Source organism: Enhydra lutris, unplaced genomic scaffold (genome assembly GCF_002288905.1).
Source record: "Enhydra lutris kenyoni isolate GAN:26980312 unplaced genomic scaffold, ASM228890v2 scaffoldscaffold34, whole genome shotgun sequence".
NCBI classification, from domain to species: domain Eukaryota; kingdom Metazoa; phylum Chordata; class Mammalia; order Carnivora; family Mustelidae; genus Enhydra; species Enhydra lutris.
In genome coordinates this window covers 29,916,604-29,935,015 of record NW_019154118.1, presented here as the reverse complement: position 1 = coordinate 29,935,015, position 18,412 = coordinate 29,916,604, and the positions used below count along the sequence as shown (strand labels likewise).

General features: G+C 43.4%; 1 protein-coding gene across 1 annotated transcript; it reads right to left on the bottom strand.

Moving 5' to 3' along the window:
• Positions 1-4,844: 4,844 nt before the first annotated feature.
• LOC111154031 (angiopoietin like 5) lies at positions 4,845-17,880 on the bottom strand. The gene is made up of 8 exons (XM_022513384.1): positions 17,788-17,880; positions 16,079-16,223; positions 14,346-14,449; positions 13,765-13,858; positions 11,530-11,630; positions 9,764-9,884; positions 7,313-7,498; positions 4,845-5,164 (listed from the first exon to the last, which is right to left on the bottom strand). Exons 1-8 carry the CDS (start codon positions 17,878-17,880, stop codon positions 4,845-4,847), a joined length of 1,164 nt encoding a protein of 387 aa, XP_022369092.1.
• Positions 17,881-18,412: the final 532 nt, after the last annotated feature.

Genomic DNA, 18,412 nt, shown 5'->3' with positions numbered 1-18,412 from the left:
TTTCAGCTCAGGTCATGATACCCGGGTTGTGGGATGGAGCCCTGCCTTGGCTCGGTACTCAGCAGGGACTCTTCTTGGGATTCTCTCTCTCCATTTGCCCCTCCCCCAGCTCAAATAAATAAATAAATAATATCTTTTTTTAAAAATCCAAACAGAAGCCCCTTTATCCCCCAGTTCCGTCACGAATCAATCAAAAGCAATGTCTCAACCGTATAAACATCTCTAACGTCTTGGAGAAACTCAGGGTAAGGATGTGTAATTACATCCCCTCTTGGTTTCCTGGTGTGGCGACTGATAACTGTAGATACATCGTAGAAAATAAGAAAGAAAAATTTAAGTTTAATCAAGTGGGGACTCCCTTTACCCTTGTGCATGAAAGCCTGGTAGGATATACCCCGGCTGGGGAACAGCCCTCTCAGGGCCAGCGAAGACCCCAAGCCCAGACAGCAGTCAGCAGCAGCCCTACGGGCATGAGGAGAACATCTCACTAATGTCACACTCTTTCTCTAATGCTCTACGTTCAGGCGGCATGTTATTACCAAGCCAGCTCCTAGGGAGAACATGGGCACGAGGAGGGACGGGAGACAAGCTGGAGGCTGCCCGCGGAAGGAAAGCAAGGGCAATTCCAGGCCAGAGCACCCACATGAACAGGAACCATGAAACCCGCTCTGCAGCAAACTTCCACTGTCAGTTCCAGACGGCCCCGCAAGGGGGAACATGAGACTGGTTGTCCCTGTAGCCTAGGAAAGATGTTTGTGCTAACTGCCTTCTGATGTTCTGACAGCTGGGGGAGGAGGAGGCCCAATGGGAACAAAGGCAGCAGGCTTACACAATGGGGCTGTTCCCTGGCAAGCCAGCCAGCAGCCCAAAACCAGCAGGAGAATTTCATAAGCATTCCACTGACAGTTCCAGTCCGCTGGGGCCCTCCAAGTAAAAACTCCATGCAGAATTTGGGGCCAGATGTTGTAGGCTTTAGGGAGCTTTAGAGCAATCCATCCTTTGTTTCTCAGAAAAGAGAATCAACCCATAAGTAGAGTGCACAGCAATTCCCAGAAGAGAGTGCAAGGCCACTATACATGGCCTGACGCGTATCCCAGGCCAGACTCTACCCATGGCTGACGGTCCTGTTCTCTCCACTCTGCTGTTCCTGCTGGTGACTCGACGTGATTTTTGAGTACATGGCCAGGACCCTGACATCTCACATTTCTAAGATCAGTGTCTCCCAGCCGTACATTCTGAAGACGGAGGCCCTCACAAGCAAAGTTTGCAAAGTTTAGAGCCTCCCTTCCGTAGGTTCCGGTCTCTGTAGCTATGATCAGTTGGCAGGACCCCTGTTGACTATCACCGGCATAAGGTGATTTTTTTGCCTGTGCCATGGGTGTCTCTCAGTCTGGTTTACCAGAGGTTCAGCCCACAGCTTCTCCCTGACGTCAGAGAAGAGGTCATTGGGAAGCCCAAAGATTTTATACCCCTCACCACCAACACTCTGCTCCAGCTTATCCCCAAATGATTTAAATTCCTAAAGTTGTAGACATTGGATACTCAAAGGGGAGTCATCCATCAATGCACCAACCAAATGAGGGACAAGTGGGAGTCTAGAGAGAGCCCCTTCTCTGGCAAGAAATAAAATGATTCTTTCCATTTCAAACAGAAACATTTCTCTAATCACAAAAAAAAAAAAAAATAACTGTTTTTAAAGTCAGGAAGATAAAATTCTTATTTGAAAAAAGACTAATTCCAAGTTCTCCTTGGATAGGAGTCAACACTGTTATTAGCTCCTGTGTGCCCACGGGAACACCATCTACCCAAACCGTGAACCATAGCCACCAGAAGACTCTTCCATTTCCCACCATACCACTGCCTGTCAAGAAGACTTTAAGCCAGACAGGGAGGGGTTAAGCCCACAAACACCCAGTTTGTGTAAGTTCCACTCAGGACACGTCTCTGCTCCCTCAGCTGCTTGTACATCACACTACCACAGCCAGGAACTCTCTTGCTCGGGCCAGACTCTCGGGTCTAGCATAATGTCCAGCAAACAGGATGGATAAGTCTCTCTAAAAAATATTCTCCAAATTCTGCATTGAAGTAAAAGGAAGTACGTAGGCCTCCATCCCTGCTCACAGCTGGAGAAGCTGCTTGTCTACAGAGCTTCAGTCCTGGAGAGGATTAGAGCAAAACGGCATCCCGCGGCTCGGAAAAGCTGTCATTAACTGCCGGCCACCACCCAGAACAAACCATTTTCTTGGGTTAAGAAGCAGATGTGATGAAAGGTGGTGAAGGAAGTCTCCTCCCGGCCTAAAGGGGGCTGCTGGGAAGGTGCGTCTAGCGTCCAGGAAGAGAGTGCTCGTACACAGCCAGTGGAATGGATTCCCAGAAAGAATAATAAAGACAGAAAGGACGAGGGACCCAGGCAGCCTGGGAAGAGCTCAGAAGTGGAACCATCTCCCCCACATCCCACTAGAAGGGTTGAACGTTATCAGTCCACTGAGGCGCCGGTTCCAGAGCTCACAGTTCTGCAGGGCCTGGATCTTTAAAAAGGTAGGATTGAGGAAATGAGACATGTGCCACCCATGATGGAAGAGGAGGGACTTTGTCTTCAAGTCCCAGGCTTAGAAGTCCCAGGAATGGAATCAGTGGTGAAGAATAGCTATTACCAAAAAGACAGAAGGTGACAGATGCTGGAGAGATGTAGGGAAAAGGGAGCCCTCGTGCACTGTTGGCGGGAATGTAACTTCGTGCAGCCATCATGGAAAACAGTGTGGAGTTTCCGCCGAAGATTAAACATAGAAATGCTATATGACCCACCCATTCCGCTTCTGAGCATGTATCTAAAGGAAATGAAATCACCTTCAAAGAGGTATCTGTACTCCCATGCTCACTGCGGCAACTTAGTGTCCATCAGCGGATGCGTAGCCAAAGAAAATATTGTATATGTACACAATGGGCTGTTATCCAGCCACTTGAAAACGGAAGGAAATCCTGCCATTTGCAGCCCTAGATAAACATGGGCGGGGGCCTCACCTCCAGTGTTCACACGGGACAGGGTCCTGACCTCCAGTGCTCACACCAGATGGGGTCCTCACCTCCAGTGTTCCCAGAGGATTGGAGGGGTTTTGACCTCCAGTGCTCACACCCCAGTGTTAACACGGAGAAGGGTACTCTTGATGGGGCTCAGTCGGTTAAGTGTCCGACCCTTGGTTTCAGCTCAGGTCGTGATCTTAGGGTAGTGAGATCGAGCCCCACATTGGGCTCCACACTCAGGGCAGAGTCTGCTTCAGATTCTCCCTCCCTCCACCTCCCACTCAGACTTTCTCTCTCTCAAATAAATAAATAAAATCTTTTTAAAAAAATCCCTTGGTGTTCTCTGGGTCTGCCGTTCCCTTAACCTCTGCCCAGGTGTTTCCATTCTGCGTTTACCCACAGTGTTCCCACAATCTGCCGGCCTTTACGGTGGATGAGCAGGCAAAGCCCCAGTACCTCGCCGTGCCGGTAAAGGAGAGGGTGCCTCTGAGTCTCCACGAGCACCCCAAGGTCCAGCATCCACATGAGACACGGCGAGCTAAGTGACAAAATGATTTCCTGAATCTGTAGGTAGATTTGTTTCTGGAGCTCATGTCACTGCAGATGTCCAAACCAGCGGACCCTCAGCTCTGTGTTCCTCCAGCCCAGCAGACGTCTTCCTCCCCTGTCGAGGCACAGAACCTCAGCGGTGCCTCCAGGAAATGCAGGGAGGCCAGTGAGACCCGTGCTCCCCACGTGCGACCTGACCTGTGCAGATCCGGGGTGTGACTTGGTCGCAGCCTTGAGAGGTGGTCGCGCGAAAGCCATCTTGCATGGTGACCCTGCCAGTTTTGCCCGTCCCTGAGCTCAGATCAGATTCTCCATCCTGATCAAGCTCAGCCCTGTGTGGGCTGATGTCTCCCCTTGACCTACATCCTCACATGTATTTCTAACCCAGTCCGCGTCCCACCGCGGTGTGTCACCCTAACTCTGCACCACGTTTGTTTCAGTTCAGTGCTGACTCTTGTCTCGCTCGTCTTTTCATCAATGATGGGCGCTCGGCTCAGGATGTTCCCTGCCGGAGTTCCGTGGAAGACTGACCTCTCCAGCTCTTTCCAACTCAGTGGAAAAAGTGGACGGACAAGCTTGTTCCCAGAGCTGCCTCTAGACCTCTGAGTCGCGGCTTTCTCCATTGTTCTTCATTTAGTGAAGTTGCTGCCATTCCCGCTGGCTTCACACAGGATATAAAGGGTCTACACGTGCAGTACGTTTACTGCAAACTAGAGTAAAATTATTAACCACAATGAAATGAAAAAAAAAGGACTTTCTTTGTGCGGTAAACTCTTACTACCTATAAAATATTGTGGAACCACCTGGAAATAGTAGTCTTTAAGCTGGATATACATATTAGCCTGCACAGTCATACCTTATATCAGCCTTCAGTAGAAATTATCTGTGGATTATAAAGTTAAGTGTTTCCAATGAATACAGAAATAACTGTGATGCTCTCTTCTATTTTCCTAACCATCTACTATAGTACGTGTGCTTTGAAGAGAAGGGACAATTCTTTGAAAGGACAGTAGACTCCAGGAGGACAAGGTGAAATTCCCTTAAAACAAATTTTATTACGGATTGTTAATGCACTTAGTAGTAAAAGCATACATTGAGCCATGTTTTATAAAACTCTACAAAAATAAAGATTTCTAATTAAACCCTTAACACCTAGATGTCATCTATAGTCAAATTTTGGCTGAAATGTTTGAAACAGTAAAAAAGAGAAACCATGTAAAATCCCTTCTGTATTATCAAAAATATCTACGCAATACACACAGTTGGGAAGGAGATTACTTAAAATAAGGCTTGTAAGTTCTTCTGATCTTCATTGAAACAGATTTAATCCTGACGGGTGCGTCGTTTCTGGTCCAGGTGCCCCACTGGATTCCAGCCGCAAGCGGTTTTCCGGGGAAGCGATGAATGCCGTTCAGGTTCGCTCGCCCACACTGGCTGAACCACCAGCCGGTGTTGTTCCTCAGGTGACTGCAGCTTGTCACGGACTGACCCCCGACCAGGCACACGGGGCGACAGCCATCATTATCCACGTCCGATGTGCTGAAAGGCATGGCATTTTGGTTTTCTTCTTTTCTGAAGCCCCGGAAGGCATCGCCTGGGTAAAACAGATTTTGTTTGCGTGAGTACACTCAGACGCACTTCTTGTCCTTTTAACTGACCTTTACCCAACCTGTTGTTACAGAGCTTCCCATCTAGAGCTAAGGTTTCAGTTATTTTCTACCGCGTATCGTACGAAAATCTCTCCTCCAGACTGCGGTATAGCAGAATCTGGAAATGAGTTCTGCAGCAGGACAGGCATCTGTCAGTGGATATTTGATATAAAATCACAATCCAGCCAGAACTTTGGCTCTGGAGACAGAGTCAGATCGGTGAGGCCAAAAATGATGCCGTAGAAACCTGTCATTCTCTGGGAAAGGGTCATATGGGACTTGGTTAATTTAGGAAAAAGAAATAATAATTTAGAGAAAAGAATAATTTCTATAATTTCTGTGCTTTCAAATCCCACATTGGGTGTAGAGATGACTTACAAATAAAATCCTTAAAAAATAATACTATAATATAATATAATATAATATAACATAATGCATAGGTCCATTTTTAAGAACCAGCCCAGGAAAACGCACTGCCATGTTTCCTGTGAGAGAATACTTAGAACATGACACTGTTTTCTCTGAGAACCCAAAGAAAGCTCTCTCATGTTTTAGAATCCAGAATATTTGTGCTCCTGGAACAACTGTGTTGTTCCAATGTTCAAATTTCGTATTTTTATCTTTGCTCTGAGGTCAGAATCAAATGTGCAGCTCACCTCCACCATGCACCTGTTCACACGTAACCCCCCCCCAGTTTTATCTGTGTTTCTATCTTTATGTTCTACCAACACCTTTTCTTTATCTCGATTGGATTACGTGATCATCTGTTGAAAGTCCCTTCACCTTATTGGGAAAATGCAGAGTATTTTCTGAGAGCAAGTCAGAGGGCTCTGTGACGAAGAAACTTGTGCCGTTATAAATCGTATCCTCAAGACCCTCGTCCAGTAGAGAAACCCACAGAAACGTCTCCTAACATAACAGGGTCCATACTGAGTTTTCCTCTTTTACAGATGCAGCATGAAAAACCACACACTGTAACTCTCGAAACTTTTCCTTCTATACTGAGATTGGAATTTCAGACTGTCACCTAATATCCCAAGGCTAAGCCCCCTTTGGATGTCAGGGACCCCAAGCCTGCCCAGCCCTCCCTCACGCTCAGCCGTTTTCCTCCCTCGGTGCTTGGCTCAAGCAGCTGTCTTTGCCAACATCCGTTGGCCAGAAAGCCCGTCCCTTCTTCCAAGTACAGATCAGTGGCATCAAGAACAAGGATGCCACCATCTCCGTCTGTGGATACAAACACCTGGGCCCACACTTCCTGAATCAGTTCTGCAGTAGTGTTACTTTTGAAAAACCTCCCCACGTTGAATTTCACATTACTCCTCGTTAGAAACTACCCTTCCTGGATCAGTCAGCTGGGATCCTCCTCTCCCTCTGTGAACCCCCAAAGCTCTGTCGATACTCAGTATTCCAAGTTTTTGGTGTTCTTTATCCTCCCACTGTATTGTACTCGGTTAAAGAACTGGGAACGTATCTCACTTGTAAATATACACAATAAACAAGTGCCACGATGAGTAAATTAGGAGAGTTGAATTTGGTATGAACTCAAATTTAAGATCTCAGCATCGAATCATAAATTTGACATGAAGAATTACATTTATTTGGAAATGAGTAGATGCACCAAAGTATAGTGGGAGGAAAATAACCCAGTAATCTAGTTGTTCCATCAACCTGGCTTCTTGCCCTGGCTCAGGTGTGACGAGCTGGGACTCGTGGGCAAGTCCCTTAACCTTTCAGGTTTTTCAGCTGGAAAGTGAGAAGAACGGAGATCAACTCTGACACTCTACCATTTCTAAATGCCAGCCTGTCAGAACATGAAAATGTCAGCAGTTCCTTCCCAGCCTGGCCCACTCACTCTCCCAAAAAGTCAACTGCAGCCACACACGGAAAGTAAGTTTTAAAGAGTAGAAGCTCTTCAAAATCATGGGGTAGTTCAATGGTCACAGCAGGGCTTCAAAACTGAGTTTTCTCCTTTCTAATCTGCTCGTTACCAGTTATGTGTCCTAGACCAAGAGAAACGCATTACTTTGTCTTCGCCTGTTACTGAGTCAGCTGTATTTAAATATCCTGCATGATCTGGGGAATAAAAAACTTACCAGCATTTCCTGAATACCGTCCTAAGTGCATCTTAAAAAATCTTGTTTCATCTTCTAGCCAAAAGTTATCATATGACGCATAAGCAACGGTGTCATCTTCCGATTCCAATGTAATATACAGCATAAAACTGGTATTCTTCTGATTTACTATATAAAAAATCTTTTTTAGTCCTAGCCAAAATTCGCCTGTTAAAAAAAAAGGATTTTACATATTTTAATACAACTTAGAGTAACCTTCATTATTGAGTGTTTGCTGTTGTTCAGTTTTTAACACTGAAGTGGCTCACCTAGATTATTTGAGAGACTAGATGGTCCTTGCTCAAGTTATCAGTGTTTGCCTAATTTACAAAATATATATAGATATATATGTATTTGTATATGCATCCATATGCATGTATACATGCAGTACGCAATGTGTGCGTGTATATGTAAGCATATGTATTATGTGTGTATGTACACACGCACACACATACAGTCCTCCCACTCTACTTTACCAGACTGGGGTAACTAGACTATTTTATTTTTATCTCACCAAAATAAACTCAAAAATCCACTTATTGACAAATGAAAATTTCAAGATTTACCTCAAGGTATGTCAACAAAAAAGCTGTTGAAATATTATGGCAGGTAACAAAATGATGTGTGCCCATAAATGTTGAGTTTCAACCTCCAAATCAGCAGCTCCTAAGGAAACATTTCCTGAACACGCTCAGTTGAAATTACTTTTTCTGTCTTTCAGAACGATGCCCTGTGCATAAGCGTCTTTGCTAGAATGCAGCGTGTCGGCTTCCAGTGAATAATCATGTCATGTCATGTGGTGAATGAAAATGCGTTCCAGGAAGAATGAGGAAACTCGGGGCTGGGACAGCATGCTCCCTGCATGGTCTAGCCTCGGGCTTTGGACCTCCCCCTGCACACCTTGGCATGGCCTCTGCTCTGACATACTTTCCCCCAATGAATCCTGAAGTGACTGAAGGAAGGACAGGTCTAGAGGAAGCCAACTCCGGAGAGTTAGGGGCGGAGTGACCAGCACTCACACCGTGGAAACCCTGGGTAAGATGCCAAGTTCCCCAGCAGGGCTGACGGGGGTGCTCTAACTGCACACCCTCTAGGAAGTGAAAATTGCCCTGAAGGACAGGAAGGAAGGGGAATGGACCACTTGGTGTCTCCAGTCCATGACACTCCATTATACGTGTCCTCACCATCTTGCCCCTCTACTCAACCCCTAATTTGAGTTTACAATGTATTTTCCTTAATCCCAAATTTATTTTTTTTTTAAGATTTTATTTATCTACCCGACAGAGAGAGATCACAAGTAGGCAGAGAGGCAGGCAGAGAGAGAGGAGGAAGCAGGCTCCCCGCTGAGCAGGGAGCCCGATGCGGGGCTCGATCCCAGGACCCTGAGATCACGACCTGAGCCGAAGGCAGCGGCCCAACCCACTGAGCCACCCAGGCGCCCCCCAAATTTATTTTTTAAACTATACCCAGTACAGCCTGTTCCCCTGAGATACACCCGCCTGAAGACCTTTGTCTCAAAACTCAGATAATTTCTCCTTAGAAATAAGCATCAAGTGAGAAGGATGACAATTCAGAGCCCGTAGATCTAGGGCTACTGGAATCAGGAGTAGCCCTTGCCAGAAAACTAGAGGCAACACTGAGAACATACAGTATCTTAACCAGCCGCCTTCGTAACACTTTATGACATGTGACGTCCTTTCTAAAATCATCAGCGTGCAGTTGGGATTGTAGCAAGAGAACTGACACCGCCGCTTACTAAATCCTTGGATGATGTTATTACAGGATGTTACAGCTTTTAAATTAGAACAGTAACTTAAGATAAGCACTTAAGCATGAAAGTGGTCAAAATCTCCTGCAAAACTTCCAACAAAGTTAAAATTCTGCAGTGTTCGGACGTCCTGGCATTCCCATCTGCCGGCGAAAGTAATGCTGTCATGCGGCATAATGTGAACAGATTTCACAATGCCCTCGGGGTGTACAGTTTTCAACTGTTGAGCACAGGGAGTTTTACTGATATTTTTATAAACTATTACTCCCAGGTCATGTCATTTGAATTTGTACTGCCGTGCTCCTCAATTCTCCCTTCTCAGAGACATACCGCTCAGGGCAAACATTTCAAGGTTCACGACAGCCCAGCCCGCACATTCAGTGTTTCATTCTACAAATAGTTGTTGAGCATCTACTGGAATTCTGCTAGGGACAGAGTAAATACTTAATAAATACCCAGGTTAGAACTTTCACTCAGTGCCAATCTAAAGATAAGGATTTCCAGATCCCAGATGAAGACCCACTCGTTCTAAGTAATATGAATGAAGAGAAAGTAATTTGAGAGAGAGGATATGCTGTTTTTGCTAATGATGTGACCAACAGAGGTACAGTACACAGGTCTCATGCCGAAAAGAAGAAAAAAAAAGAGGAGAACTAAAACCCGACCTAATAGATCACCAAATCCGTCCAGATAATCACACCAGAGCCTTTGGAAATCAACGATCCCCACAACCCTTTTCTGTATCACAGTCCATCCACCTCCTCGGTAATCCATATCACACATTACCTAAAACAGACCCAGAAAAGGCAACAATTATATACCATCCTCTTCATTTGTTGACATAAAACTCATGCTTCACCCTTAAGCCTAGAGAACGGGAAGAGTGTCCCACTGAAAGTTCCAGTGTAGCTGTGTGGGCCTCGTGTATTCAGATGTAAATCTCTAGAAATAATGCTGTGTGTTTTAAGCAAACGCGTGGTTAAGCGGATCGCAGTCCCTGGGGCAGCCATCCGCTCACGTGCGAAGCGTCGGACTCTCGTATTCCTCAATGCTGTGGTATTTTTCAGGTGAGCGGTAATGCTACCAGGTCTGCTGTAGCAGAACGAGGTATCTGCAGATTAACCCCTCCCTTCAGTGAAAACACTGCTTTTTTAAGCGTCCATTAAATATGCCCGTGCACCTGTCTTTGATGACTCTTTCCTCCAACAGCCCAGAGGCCCGTGTGCAGACTGGAAGCTGCACGCGGAAAGTGTGACCTGTGCCCCCACCTCGCCAGGTGTTTCTGGCTGCACCTGTCATGCCCCGAGAGGACAGCTGAACAGACCCAGAGCAGCGACCTGGGAAGAAAACCCAAGCAAGCATCCTCATCTGAAACTCCCTGCACACGCAGAAAGGCAGTGTGGAGAAAGCAAGGGAATAACACCTTCCCACGACTTGGAAAGGTAATTGTGCTTCCCACTCTTGACAAAATTAGAAGCCTTCCCTCTCCACCTATGTTCAGGCTCATTTTTGAATCTGTAGGTGAAGCAGGTAAGGTAATTTTAAAATTATTTCCCACCTAAACCCCAATTTTTGGACATGTTAGCAATAGATGATAAAATAACAGTAGTAAAAAAAATAAATAAATAATTTAGTAATTTCGGGATGAGAAAGTGATAGTATCTACTCAGGAGAAAAATCACTTTATTGTGTGATGAGATTATCAGTAAGGTGTGATAGTAACATCATAAACTTCCTTATGCATCAAAGAGTAATCGGGAAAAATTATATATAATTTCCATGTTATTGTATATGTACTACTAGGTTAATATTATACTATGATATTATATATATCCTGTCAATAGCAGTAATTTCTGATAGAAGTCTCTTCCAGAAAGCATAACACAGGACTACTAAAGGTAGACAGGAGGGTAATTTATCTAGATGGTTTTAATTTAAAAATGGTTTTGATTTAAAAAAAGATTTTCTCAATCTGTCTCAAACTTTAGTGAAAGGTTTTTTTATAATTATTAATGTCTTATATAATCACATAAAATCATTTGTCACCTTCAGGTGTAGAAAGGGAAATCAAAGTTCCTGTAGCACGTTCCGTGGCAGAGCGCGCTACTTTCTGATACCCACAGCAGTTAAAGCAAGCATCTGTGTGCACGCTTCTGCCTACTGCGAAGACAATATAAGCTCTTAACATCGAATGGATTTCTTTCAAAGAGCACAAACATGTAACCTCAAACGGAAAAGGGAAAGACTCTCAAGCTGTTTCACAGGTTCCTGGTTTGGGCAAAGAATTTCAGAAAACCGAAATTTGCAACTGGAACTTCTACCCATTTGTATGAAAAATTTCAAGAAAAAAATATTGAAACAATTGAATTTTTATGTTAAGTAAGTAGATTGGCTGCTTATCCTGTTTCATATGATAAAGGGAAAACTTTACCTCAAACGGGTAACTAGATCCTTCCGGGTAGATTATATACAAACCACTTGGGGTTTTGGTGACAGAACCAATGGTATCTTTAATATCCGTGCAATCTAAACCTAGAAAGGTAAAATCAGTGAGTTAGGGTATTTTCAAGGACACATTTAAGACTTAATCAGTTTACTGGAGAGATCTGACAGTGCTATCTGAAATTATAATTTCCATTAATGATATGATGATTTTAACTTCTTAGAAATGAAAAGTGATTTTAATTTTAGAAATCAGGAGAAAATACATGCAAGAAATGGGATTAAGGAATTCATTCTGCTATAACCCTTCCCTAATAACATCGCTGTCAGTGATTAGCACTCCATACTGCTCTAGTGTTCATTTGGAAGCCACATTTATTTAATATACTTTATAGTTACATATTCTCTCACCCAATAAATAATGCTCTTTCCAGAATCTAGCCTTCTTTTGGGGGCATAATGTGTAAAGAAAATCTATATGAATGGGAAGGAGAAACCTAAATGAATACATAGATTAACGAAAGTAACACATCCTTGACCACTGGAAACTTCAGAGACACTACAGGGCAACTGCCATTATAAGGGCCAAAGTGAGAGGACAGGGAAATCACTCTCTCCACCAAGAAGAAGTTGTGCTTGAGGCCAGAGCCTGCTCTGAAGCCAACAGTTAGGACTGGAATACTTGGTAACCATCCTCTGCAAAGATCCCACTTCCCAGGGGACTGTAAGCATATTATGCAGATATGGATATTACATTTTCTTCTAAGATACTTTGTAGTATCTTTTATAAATGTAATAAAATAAACGCAACCCTTACACTGCTAATTACCCGGAGAAACAAACACATGCAAGCCTGAGACCCCCCCCCCCCCGGAGAAACAAACACATGCAAGCCTGAGACTCCAAAACCAGAAGCCTGGGTGAGAGTCTGAGCCCTATTCCTTCTCAGCCAAGAACCCAAGAACCCGTAGCTAGGTCACGCAACCCCCTTTCTTCTTCTCTCATTGTAACAGTACTATCTACTTCACCGTGTTACTCTGGCGATTACATAGTGGGGCATAATAGAAAGCACAGTGCCTGGCAAACAGTACTTATTCAGAAAATGTTATGTAGCAAAAATCAGCTGTTAACCATTGTTTGCTTCCCTCTTTATTTCCAGAAGACATGGATTTGTCGCCTTTGTTCTGAATTGCAAAGAGACATTCGTACAGAAGCTCACACTCAGAGACAGGGTAGGTGTTCACAGCAGAGGACTGGTCTGGGTGGGAACACGCTGCCCCATCGCCACCCAAATAAACGTGAGCATACTCTTTAGCTTTTTCTGGGCTGCGTGCTCCTCCTCTGATGATGGCCATCCTCAGAGCAAAGCCTTACGTCCTCTTACGGTGCACCAGGCAATATTTGAAGAGCTTTTCCGGCACTTGGTCATGTAATCCTTGCAACAACTGTAGGAGGTAAGTGCTCTCGCCGGTTTGCTGGTACGGAAACTGCACGAGGCAGTGGAAGGCGGGCGTTCAGCCGCGGAGCCCACACTCCTAACTACATGAGGCACAACAAACCAATGTAAAATAAAATAACACGTGGACGTGCCCGTCTCACACCTGACACTTAGGAGATTCTCAGCAATTGTTTATTTCCTCCCATTGTGAAGAAGAAAGACCATACCCTAGCCCTCAACAATATTTACTTACTCGGAGCTCTGTTAGAAATTCATATTTATAAGATATGATACAGTATTTTCCTTAGAAACCCAGGCCTCTAGGAGTTACTAGACTATATTTTTATACAAAAAGCTCTACATGCCACTTCATTTCTGTCTTTAAGTTTCTTTTTCTTTTCAAATTTTACGTTCCAATCTGAAGTACTTGCAACAGATCAAAAATACTCTGTACACGTGGAAAGAACCTGAAACCTTCTTCTAACTAAAGATTAATCATGAATGAAACGTAGGTCAGCCCAGGAAGGACGTCCCTGAAACCGTGGGGTTTGCAACAGGCCCGGGAGGTACATTTGGCGGAGCGCGGGCCTTCAGGAGCTGGAAAACCTTCCCAGCTGAGGGCAGCTCATTGCTGGGACTGGAGTCTGCCCCGCCAGGTAGGACCCCCCAGTCTGTCTGTAAAGCAAGCTGTGTTTGTAAACACGTCCTCCAAAGGCGCCCGGCCCGCAGGGGAACCTGAAGCAATTAAAGGCGACTGGGAAAAGTCTGAAACAGCAAAGTTCTCACCATGCGACTGCACCGGCCTGTGAGGAAAAGGCTCCAGCTGCCTTCGGAGGACTTCTGTGGTCAGGAGGAGGACCCGGTTCGTGAGCTCGTTAACCTGAACACACGCGCGCACCTTTAAGCATTCTATACTCAAACAAAACCCCTTCCGCTGAATTCTACAGCGGGTCTCCCCAAGCCTCTTACAACCCCAGCTCTGCAGTCTCTAATAATGCCCACTGCCCCCTGCCCTCCACCGTGGCCCCGTCCCTGCAGCAAAGCCAACAGGGTCCCTGCAGGTGTGGCCTGCATCGGCCCCGCCCCGGCCGGTGAACAGCCCTGCAGGCCCCCAGCCTGGCCCTGCCAGCTCCCTGCTCGCACCTGGCGGGGCTCCGGGCGGGAGTGCGGGGTGCCACTTAGGGCCTGCGTCTGCCTGTTCTCCTCCCAGCACGCGCTCCTTGTCTGCCTGAGCCTTGCTGCCATGCCTCTACCGGAGGAGGTCCTGAACGCGCGTCCGCACCTGAACGCGCTACGGAATGAAGCCGCTGGGCCTCTACCCGCGTGGGCAACAGGTGCCCCAACAAGGCGGCCGCGCGGATCCGTACCTGATTGGATAAATAATCCAAGGAACTCTGTTGCTCGTCCATCATATTTCTTAGCAGCTTTTTGGTACTCCGGGTGTAGGAAACAATAGAATTTTGCAAATTTCCTTAAATCATAATGAAAAGTGTTTGCTAAATATTAGATTGTTAGAGAGAATAGAGTGAAAGAAAGATCCTGAATTTTATGTGATTTGGGATAAATATGTAGACACAATAATATCTCAGTCTATCTAAAGACTCCAGTTAGTATAATTTTCAGTTAACTAGGGATTAACAAAGACAACAACTGTCTTAGTACATTTTAATGAAACTGTTCTAATAGTTTAGTTGACCCCCAGGTAATTTAAGCTCATGTAACAGAGGGACAACATTCTGAATATTAATTCTCACTTCATAAGATGAGAGATAGAAAAGCAGGAGGTCTAGAAGTCCTCAATTCTTACCACATAAGAACATAAAAAGCAATAATCCATATCATGCAAGTTAATTTTCAAGATAAATCTTTCTCTTAATTTGTTGTATTAATGCTGTATATTTTCACACAAACAAATAGCAAACACAAATACACACCAATACTAAGTCTTAGCGGAAGTTTCAGTTGGTTGGTTTCTGATTGAACTTTTACTGTATATTTCTTATATTTTTTTCTTTTTTAAAATATTTTTTATTTTAAAGCAATCATATTCTTCGAAGGGCTGCCAGAGCAGTACAGGTAACCCGAACACTGGAGAGCAGCTGCTGTGACGTCCTGCATATTCAACCTGTACTTCCTCCACAAAGACGTTCTCTCCAACACAACCCTCAAAATCGGGAACTGTGCATCCAGGACTCATACTTCCCAGACCAGTCATGGTGACAATGTCCTTTACAACAAAAACATCTACATAGTATTGAATGATGACTTTATTTCTGTGTTCCTGATTTTCACTCTCACAGCAGAATCGTTAATACCCCAGCTTCATCCCTCTTTTGTACTTTCCGTCTCTCGCTTTCTGTTAGATTCTTCCTGGATGCAGACATCTGTCCTAAGGGACACACGGGCCACTCAATCACCAGCTTGAGAAACCACAGACGCTGGTGTTGCAGCCCATAGTCTGGCCTAGGACGTGCCCCCTGGAGGAGCTAACCTGGAGCATCAGCCCCTCCCTCGCTGATCCCTTTCCTTACATCTCACAGGTAATAGACCCTGGAAACTCCTGCACTGTTGCTGAATAGTTTTAAACAAAAATCAAGACTTTGCACGTCTGTTTTTATGGTTTGCTACATAAATTTGTAATAGACCTATTGGAGCAGCTATTCCTCCTCAAAACTAAGGTGCAATTTCCTAGTGGCTCAGAGGGAAGATTGAAAATAGCCATTGGCAGATTGACAACATGCCCTCGGTGCCCTCTGCCCTCTTCGGGCAGCAGGCGCCACAAGGCTGCATACTAGAAGGATCCATTCGTTCACTCACCGAATATTTACTAAGCACCTACTATGTGCCGAACACAGAAAACCTCCGGCCTAGGGTGATCAAGATATATATAAAATGACCCAAACACATCAAGGAAGGCACGTGACATGCTGGGTGTCAAACAACCTGATGAATTACTGGACACCACATGTGAAACTAAGGACACTAACTGAATTTAAATTTTTAAAAAATGACCCAAACAAAGCTAAGGTCTATTTCCTTCTATGTATACCCTAGAAATAATAAACCATATACCCTTATAATTGTCATTTTTAATACTTACTACACATAAAATGTTTTTCTTCTCGCGTGATTTTAATTTTATCATCACATGACTCCTCACAGTCTCCCTTATAAAGAGTATCATCACTTTTACTCCCATCTTTTGCATCAGATACACCTTCTACAACGTTCACTGATGGAGAATCCTTTACATTAAAAAAATAGAAATAAGAAAACAATATATGAAATACGTTCCATAGACAAAAGTAATAAGAAGAGCACATGGAAAAGATGACATTTCAGGACGTACACAAGGATGATTGTTAGAAAAGAAAACAACAATGAACGGGTTAGTTAAACTTCCACAAATAAGCCTTAGGGGTAAATTTTAGGTAAGAATAAAAAGTATATGTTAATTCAGTATTTTTGCTCTGCCTTTTTCTTCTCCAATTCCTAAAGGATATGTTTAGGGTCTACTTTCAGTAGTGGCTCCGTGGCCTTGACCTTAAACTTTGGTGCATTCCCTTGCCCAGGAGTCCCTCCTCCAGGCATCTATCTGGAAGTCTGAAGTTCCTTAACCAGGACTAAAAAGGTTCCCTGAGAGATTTACACGTCTATGCCAAACGGACTTTCTGCTGGCAGCTGTTAAGAATTGGGGCCTTGGGGAGGGGTATGAGGAAGGCAGTAAGCTAGCTAGCTACAGATTTGAAAGGTCAAGTTCTCACTGATTGGAAACATATCAATGACAACAGTAAAAAAAAAAAAAGAAAGAAAAAACAACCACGGAATTTTGCTTTGCAAAATCAGCAACAGATGTCATCTTGGAAAGTCAACCACAGCTGCCATTCCAAACGTATTTATTTCTGTTGGTAAATAGTGGTTTTCCAATATGAAAGAACTCTTTGGTAGAAGTCACACAGATTTAAATAACTGCTATTAAAAGAAAATAGTAACAAGCTTTACCTTCCTTTGACCTGGATATTGAGGAAAAGGTAAAGAGCTAATCATATTATAGAAGATATTTGTCCCAAAAAGACGCTGCCATTTTGTTACATTGACCTATTTTTAACTTCTTGCTCTTTCCCCTCTCCTCCTGTAATAACTGGCATATAGATGTTTTCAAACACGTGGGTGACAACCACATTTTTTCAGATCGAAATAAGGTTTTTAAATTTTTAGTATTTTAGGGAATCATGATATTTTGTGTGGCTTTCCTAAAATTTATTCTTTCTTCAACCTTGGAACTTTGGGATTTCGTATTTATACTATGGTAAATACATTGTATAACATTTTAAAATTATAAACCAATATTTGAATATGTACAGATTCAAATCCCCATCTACCAGAGTACTGAGTACACCTTATTAGCTCTCACAGTGACATTGTTTTAAATAAGTTTCTAATTTCCTAGGTAACCGTTCACAAGGCTGTATTTAAAATACAAATGTTTATAAAATACTCATTTTTTAAAATAGCAAACTGAATTTTTTATTACCTATCAGATAGTTTCTTATCACAGTTAACCCAAAAGTTGCTGGCTAGTTTTTAACCTAAGTCTATAATTTCTTTAAAATTTTTTTCATTAGCCATGTGTTAAGTGTCAGTCCTCAGTTTATGGTTTCTTAAGTTTAAAAATAATCTCATTTAAGCCGTCTCAGCATTTCTAATTAAACTCTTTAATTTTTCCACAATTATATTCAAACTTCTAGTATATCTTGAAAACAATATAATCACACTTGCTAGCTAAAACAATATTGCTGAAATTCTTACCGTAGAATGATGTACACGGTTACCTTGTGTAACTTCTCCACAAATAAAAATAAATGTATTTAAGAATAAAAGTGAAGCTTGAGGAAGATACATCGTATTCTTCTTGGAGAAATGAAAAACTTCTTCAAGTATCAGTCCGCTCTCTGTGGAAAGAGCTGCAGTGCATAGAGTCTGCAGTTAAAACCTTCTGGAAGGTGTTCAACAAAAACAGAAGCCAATACTTACTGGTTTCCATGCCCTCGTTTGAAACAACACCCTTCGTATGAAAAACAAGGTAGCCTGTAGGGATCCTGTCATTTTCAAGTTATACCAACCTTTTTTTTAATGACAGTATGCCTGCTGTTAGAATACAGGCAATAACTAGGTAAATAAGCTAATAGATAAAGCATGAATTTATAAGCCCATCTAATGTTTATGAGTTGGGTTTTGGGGGGTTTTGGAAAAAAAAACACCTTTGATAAAATATCCCTCAATAATTGTAAACCAGTTTGCATAAAATAGTAAGGAAGTAGACATGAATGATGGAGTAGGAAGAATGTTATATTGAAATTGTTTTTACAAAACACTAAGCAGAAATTTCATCAATGTGGACATCCTGGACACCTAACTCAGTATAAAGCAAGCT